The sequence below is a fragment of the Saccostrea echinata genome, unplaced genomic scaffold (assembly GCF_033153115.1).
Source record: "Saccostrea echinata isolate AGI-Se365-2 ecotype Australia unplaced genomic scaffold, CSIRO_AGI_Sech_v1 ptg000002l, whole genome shotgun sequence".
Classification (NCBI taxonomy): Eukaryota; Metazoa; Mollusca; class Bivalvia; order Ostreida; family Ostreidae; genus Saccostrea; species Saccostrea echinata.
This window is the reverse complement of record NW_026889751.1, coordinates 43,334-50,935: the sequence shown is the minus strand read 5'-3', so window position 1 is coordinate 50,935 and position 7,602 is coordinate 43,334. Positions and strand designations below refer to the sequence as shown.

Genomic DNA, 7,602 nt, shown 5'->3' with positions numbered 1-7,602 from the left:
AGCATTCCTTCATTTTATCATAGTAACGAGTAGCAAGTAAAAATAAATTTAAGAGACAAAGAAAACATTGACCTACTTTAATAATTGTATTGTAAGTCAGAAATATAGAAAAAGCTTGGGGAACATATCTTATTAATGTCTTGTTGCATTGAAAAGTCTATCAGTGCTTGGAACCGATCACCACACCAGATTAATTGCAGGAAAGAATTAATGACTGAGAGTTAAGTTTTAAGGAAAACTTTACGCTAATTCAAAATATACCTCTTTCCCTTCATTAAAATGTCATCAATTACAACATGATTCTGTTTTATCGAACTTCCCATGTTAGTATAATTATAGAATATATTAAGGATGAAGAACAAGCTTCTCGAAGGATTACCATATTTATCCAAAACTTTGTATCTTTTAGAGGATTCTTGGTACTTAAATCTCCTATAATTACAATATCATGTTTGAAGCAAACTAAAAGAACATGATATTCTCCCAAAGTTGGCATTAAATTAGTTTAAAAAAAAGAAAGAAATACCCATGTTTCATTCAGACTTCCAGTTGAGCAGTAAACCATTCCTTTTTCCTTTTTCATGCAGGTTGTAACCAGTAATTATCTGATATTCAGTGATACATGTATTTTCAAACATATTCATATCGTGTAAAAGTTGTCATTTCATATTTCAAATAATTTCTAGTCTGTAGAATGCAAAGATGCTTTGATATAAGAAATGTAAAAACAAATGTGATCATATCTTACAACTTTTTAAAACATTCTTTTAAAGGCGTTCTTGTTTATTCTTGGAGGTTGTTCGTGACCAATAATTGGTATCCAAAGCAGAAACACCTCATATTAAATAGTTTTCAAAACAAAGAAATTTTGTTAAACAAAAGCATTATACCAGTGGAGCGTTAGAAGGCGTTCACACATTGTATATTGGACTTCTTTCATAGTTGGACTTATATACGTAATTATGAAAGCTTATTCAGATTACTTTTATTAAAAAATGTTTGTTTTCATGGTACAGCAGTCAACATTTACTATATATAGTTCATACTTTTACTCTATTAGATGTTTGATGTAATGTGCGAGTAAAATATGGGGTCCATTCCCTATTGCTTGCTTCATTTCACTTTTCAAATTCTAAACTCCTAGAACCAAACTACACAGGAACAGGAAATGTTATGTGATCACAAGTACAATTGTATGTACGTCTTCTACCTATAAATTTCACTTTGCAAAATGCAGTCGGAATTGAATGTTTCAAACATAACTAACTTAACTATTGTGACAAAGATATGGGAATCAATGGTCCCTCCAGCTTTTCAGTTTGTATTAGGGGTAGCAGGGAACGCTATAGCAGTGGTTTCTCTAGTGTTATCCAGGAAGAGGCATAAATGGAAACCATTTTACAGACTTGTCGGGGGTTTGGCTTTGACAGATGGAGGGGGGATTCTACTGATTGGTGTACCGATCATGATGAGATATTTCTCCAACTTTACGTACGATTTTCCTCAACCTTTATGTGACTACAGTGCGTTTATCATATCATTTATGTTGACATCTTCAGCTATGATTGTTTGTGCAATGTCTTTGGATCGTTTCATGGCTATTTCGTATCCATTCAAATATAACGTCATTGAGAGGGAGCGTCGTGCAAACATCATATTAATTTTTGTGTGGGTTCTTGGCACGGTAATTTCTAGTCTAGCTCTGATAGGAATCGGTTCCAATGTTATTTACTATCCAGGTTCCTGGTGCTTCATGAATTTTGTGGGAACCTCTACTTTAGACAGAGTTAATTCATACATATATTCAATATTTGGACTCTTTGTTTTGTCTACGACTATTTCCCTCAATTGTTTTGTAATGGTAAAACTTTGCAAAAATGTCAACGAAAAGAGAAACGATCAAAGAAAAAGACAAAGCACCATATATAACATGATTTTACTGCTAGTGTTTGTGATTGTTTTCACCTTATGTTGGAGTCCACAAATTGTGAGTATTAAAAGTCTCGCCTGATATAATCCTATATTTCATTGAAATGTTAGATTTTTTAAAGAAAAACTATAGCTTACCTAAGGTTTTTCATTCAAAAAGACTACTTTCTTCTGGCGACTCAATAACTTCACCACCAATAGATAGCTAGTTAATATTGGGTTGTAATGAATTTTTCTTAGAAGAACTTATTGAAAAAACAATGTAATTTTTTTTTAAATCATGCAATCAATTCTTTTTAAAAAAAATGAACTGATGAACCCTCAAATTAGTTTGAATAAAAACGAAGTACTCAGTGGGGAGACGAGAAATAAACACAATTTTAATTTTTCAAACATTTTCCTTTTCAGTTCTTGATACTTGGGTATGCTGCACTGTTGAATAAAGAAAATCCTTCAAGAGATTTATTAATAGGCAGGATTGCAATGACAAACTCTGTGATTGATCCCTGGATCTATATTCTACTTCGGAAGGAAAATCTCCAAGCACTCCAGAGACGATGTGGGAGATTCTGCTGCAAAGTTTCCTCAACAGACAATGACAGACAGAGTGATGCTAATTTCTATTTAGAGCAGTCAGAGTCTATATGAAATGCTTAAAATAATGCCAATTCAGGCGAATGTTGGAGTCCACAAATTGTAAGTATTAAAAGTATCGCCTATGATCTCATATTTCATTGAAATGTTTTTTTTAAAACAAACTACAGTAAAACTCGTTTAGCACGAACACGGATATTGCAAATTCACGGATTTAGCGAAGTCTTGGATCCCTAGCTATATAGATTTAACGAATTCCCAATACGGATATAACGAATTACGGATATAGCGAAATAATTTCACAGGTCCCAGTGACTTTGTTAAAACCGAGTTTTGCTGTATAGCTTTGCTGGTACTTTATTCAGAAAGATTTTTTTTTAAAAAGCCTTTGTCTTTTTCTCGCGACTCGATAACTTCACCAATAGATAGATTGTTAATATGGGGTTGTCATTAATTTGCCTCAGCAGCAACTTACTGAAATAACAGTATGATTAAAAAAAATCAACATGCAATCAATTCTTTTAGAAAAAATCAACTTAAGCAATAAATTAGCTTGAATAGAAACCAAATATTCAGAGGGGAAAAGAGAATTTTAATTCTTCAAATATTGTCTTTTAAGTTCTTAATACTTGGATATGCTGCACTGTTGAATAAAGAAAATCCTTCAAGAGATTTACTGTTGGCCAGGATTGCAATGGCAAACTCTATGGTGGATCTACTTCGGAAGGAAAATTTCCAAGCACTCCAGAGACGATGTGGAGGATTCTGCTGCAAATTTCAGTCTTCAACAGACAGTGACGGGCAGAATAATACTAATTTCTATTTAGAGCAGTCAGAGTCTACATGAAATGCTTCGAATAATGCCATTTCAGGCGATTCATGATTATTATACATAGGAAATTTGCGAGATCGTGTTCAAATGAAAGAGTTCCTGTATGTCTTATCTGTTGACAGAGAACTCAATCAACAGAAGCAAAAAAAAAAAAAAATTAAATAAAAAAAAATGAATATATATATATATATATATATATATGTATATATATATATATATATATATATATATATATATATATATATATATATATATATATATATATATATATATTGCATGAAATGATTAAAACTATAGATATTTACATTTCATACACATTCAGGAAAGTGAGGTTCAACTCAGAAATCTATTGCAACAACTCCGTAAAATGTGAAATCTGAATAAAGATCAAACTACTTTAAAAATGTTTTTATAAATACAATACATATGGTGGAAGAAGAAAACATTTACTTTAAAATTTGATTTATCTTATTTAATTCGTTGTCCACAGAATGACAAAGATGAATACATCTTTTCAGACTTAGGACAAGAACTTGAAACATGGCTTGTACAGGAGTTATAATTACAATGAAGGGTTTGACTACCCCCTTGTATATAATGGTTCGGTGTTTTCTTAATGTTTCATTCTTGTTTATTGGCATTTCCTTCCCAATTTTAAAAAAGAATGCATCAGCCAGTTCAACAAGAGATTTCATTCAAGATTTGTTTGTTTGATTGTTTTTTTTTTTTTTGTTTAAAAAATATTTTTAAGCTTGCAAATTGCATTCTTTTTATATTCTCTTAAGACAAATAATGACTGTCAACCTATATCTGGTGTTTTATCGATTTTTGTTTTTACAAATATTGCTACTAGTAAAATTCTTTTTTTTAAAAAATTATTCACTGAAATTGAAAAGTATGATATACAGTCAAACCTCGTTATGTCGAACTCGAAGGGACCGAGAAAAAACTTCGAGATACCGAGGATTCGAGATATCGAGGGTAAAATACTTAAAGAATAAGTGGTTGGGACATGCAAATTACTTCGACATATGCATGGTATTCGAGATATCAGTGTTCCAGATAACGAAGTTCAACTGTATTCTCACATATTCAACAAAAATGTAATTTTAAGATAGATTCTCATTCATTCTGATTTGTTTTTGTTTTAGATGTTCTTTATAGTAATTTATCTGTGATGTAGCTGTTCTTTTGTAATTTATTTGTGTTATAGGTGTTCTTTATGGTGACTTATCTGTGTTTAGGCGTTCTTTCTGGTGACTTATCTGTGTTTAGGCGTTCTTTGTGGTGACTTATCTGTGTTTAGGTGTTCTTTGTGGTGATTTATCTGTGTTTAGGCATTCTTTATGGTGACTTATCTGTGTTTAGGTGTTCTTTGTGGTGACTCATCTGTGTTTAGGTGTTCTTTATGGTGACTTATCTGTGTTTAGGTGTTCTTTGTGGTGACTTATCTGTGTTTAGGCGTTCTTTGTGGTGACTTATCAGTGTTTAGGCGTTCTTTATGGTGACTTATCTGTGTTTAGGTGTTCTTTGTTGTGACTTATCTGTGTTTAGGTGTTCTTTGTGGTGACTTATCTGTGTTTAGGCGTTCTTTATGGTGATTTGTCTGTATTTAGGCGTTCTTTGTTGTGACTTATCTGTGTTTAGGTGTTCTTTATGGTGATTTATCTGTGTTCAGGCATTCTTTGTGGGGACTTATCTGTGTTTAGGTGTTCTTTATGGTGACTTATCTGTGTTTAGGTGTTCTTTGTGGTGACTTATCTGTGTTTAGGCGTTCTTTGTGGTGACTTATCAGTGTTTAGGCGTTCTTTATGGTGACTTATCTGTGTTTAGGTGTTCTTATGGTAACTCATCTGTGTTTAGGTGTTCTTTGTGGTGACTTATCTGTGTTTAGGTGTTCTTTGTGGTGACTTATCTGTGTTTAGGCGTTCTTTGTTGTGACTTATCTGTGTTTAGGTGTTCTTTATGATGACTTATCTGTGTTTAGGTGTTCTTTGTGGTGACTTATCTGTGTTTAGGTGTTCTTTGTGGTGACTTATCTGTGTTTAGGTGTTCTTTATGGTGCCTTATCAGTGTTTATGCGTTCTTAATGGTGATTTATCTGTGTTTAGGCGTTCTTTATGGAGACTTATCTGTGTTTAGTTGTTTTTTATGGTGACTTATCTGTGTTTAGCTGTTCTTTGTGGTGACTTATCTGTGTTTAGGTGTTCTTTATGATGACTTATCTGTGTTTAGGTGTTCTTTGTGGTGACTTATCTGTGTTTAGGCGTTCTTTGTGGTGATTTATCTGTGTTTAGGTGTTCTTTATGGTGACTTATCTGTGTTTAGTTGTTCTTTGTGGTGATTTATCTGTGTTTAGGTGTTCTTTATGGTGACTTATCTGTGTTTAGGTGTTCTTTGTGGTGACTTATCTGTGTTTAGGTGTTCTTTATGGTGCCATATCAGTGTTTATGCGTTCTTAATGGTGATTTATCTGTGTTTAGGCGTTCTTTATGGAGACTTATCTGTGTTTAGTTGTTTTTTATGGTGACTTATCTGTGTTTAGCTGTTCTTTGTGTTGACTTATCTGTGTTTAGGCGTTCTTTATGGTGACTTTTCTGTGTTTAGGTGTTCTTTGTGGTGACTTATCTGTGTTTAAGTGTTTTTTGTGGTGACTTATCTGTGTTTAGGCGTTCTTTGTGGTGACTTATCTGTGTTTAGGTGTTCTTTATGGTGATTTATCTGTGCTTAGGTGTTCTTAATGGTGATTTATCTGTGTACTATGTTTTTTGGTGTTCTTTATTCTAATTTATCTGTGGGTTATGGGTTACTCCTACCAATGAATTTACATTCCCACAAACAAACTTTGTCGAAGTAGCAATTCATCGAATCTTTGGTGTCTACTCGAGTTACCCAAGAACTAATAAAATATTGGTTATCCACAAACATTGACCCCCAGGAATTAAAATGATTCTGTAGTATTAATTTTGTGTTTTAGATTTTCTTCATCATTAGTTATCTTTGTTTTAGTTGTCCTTCATTTTAAATTATCTATGTTTTAGAAGTCCTTCGTTTTGAGTTACAGATGTGTGCCAGAAGTGAAGATAATTTTATTTTTTCTCTGTATATTTCATTGAAAACAACATTTTGTAAAATCACTGGAGTGACAACATTTCTTGACAGATTTTACCACAAAGAAACTGGGGGGATAAGCCGAGCCATATGCCTACATAACGATCGATAAAAAAATCAATAAATTCATTTTACAAAAATTTCACTTTTTGTTGAATTAATGTAATGCTTATTACCATTTGCATATAAATTTGACAAAACCTGAATACTGTAACAGCGAAAATGATTCTGATTAACACAACAAAATGGCATCACGCTCAATTTTCACAGAAACTGACATAAATTGGATGATATAACTACATTTTTTAAATAGAGTGGGTCATCGTACCATTTTTTTGAGAACGATTAATGAAAGGCAATGGAAAGATGTTGCTTTTTACACTTGCAAAAATTTGGTATGAAGACCCACTCTACATAAAAAATTAAGTTAACTTACTTAAATTTTCACCGTGGTCTTAAAAAATTCTAAGTCCAAAAACGCTTGCTAAATATAGAGAACTGTATGCTATTTAAATGGAAATGTTAGTGTGACTCTGTGGTCTAGTAGTTAGCGATGAGCTCTTTAATGGGACGTTTATTGAGGAAAGTGTTCGAGTCATGCTCTGATTTTTTTTTTTTTTTTGGTTTTAATTTTGTTTTACTTTATAAAAATGTATATAGGAATAACATATTTTTCACTGGAAATAAAATATATACATGTAGTAATGAACTTATTTACAGTAAATTATTTAAAATGCCGGATAAAAATAATAATAGATATTTGAATACTTTTATTCCCGTTTTATTTATTTTAAATAAAAGCGCTTCTAGATCACCATTATCATTATATACGATGTTAACATTTTCATAATATCTCCACAATAAGTGTAAACACTCAATATGCAGATTAATTAATAGAAGTCCTTACCCATGTTAGACATTTGTGACAGTAAATGAAAGTCAACTGTTTAGCTTGTTTAGAATATAAATATCATTTTGAAAACTACGGTAAACATTAAAATGCTTAAGTAAATTCGAACAATTGAGAGATTTTTTCCAATAAATGTTCTTGCATAGCCGAAAAATGGGCATGGGCACATGGCTCGTCTTATCCCCCCAGATTCTTTCTCAATAATCCAAGAAATTGTTATATTTGA

The 7,602-nt window shown here is 32.1% G+C and overlaps 1 protein-coding gene across 1 annotated transcript; it reads left to right on the top strand.

Moving 5' to 3' along the window:
• Positions 1-1,231: 1,231 nt before the first annotated feature.
• On the top strand, positions 1,232-3,279 carry LOC133203265 (prostaglandin E2 receptor EP4 subtype-like). Its single transcript, XM_061339081.1, has 3 exons — positions 1,232-1,987; positions 2,338-2,625; positions 3,143-3,279. Exons 1-2 carry the CDS (start codon positions 1,232-1,234, stop codon positions 2,575-2,577), a joined length of 996 nt encoding a protein of 331 aa, XP_061195065.1. The 3' UTR covers positions 2,578-2,625; positions 3,143-3,279.
• Positions 3,280-7,602: the final 4,323 nt, after the last annotated feature.

Excerpts from the sequence above, each read along its gene's own strand:
- LOC133203265 (XM_061339081.1), top strand. The coding sequence starts at position 1,232 with ATGCAGTCGGAATTGAATGTTTCAAACATAACTAACTTAACTATTGTG. Across the intron at positions 1,988-2,337 it reads TATGTTGGAGTCCACAAATT|TTCTTGATACTTGGGTATGC; the intron begins GTGAGTATTAAA and ends TTTCCTTTTCAG.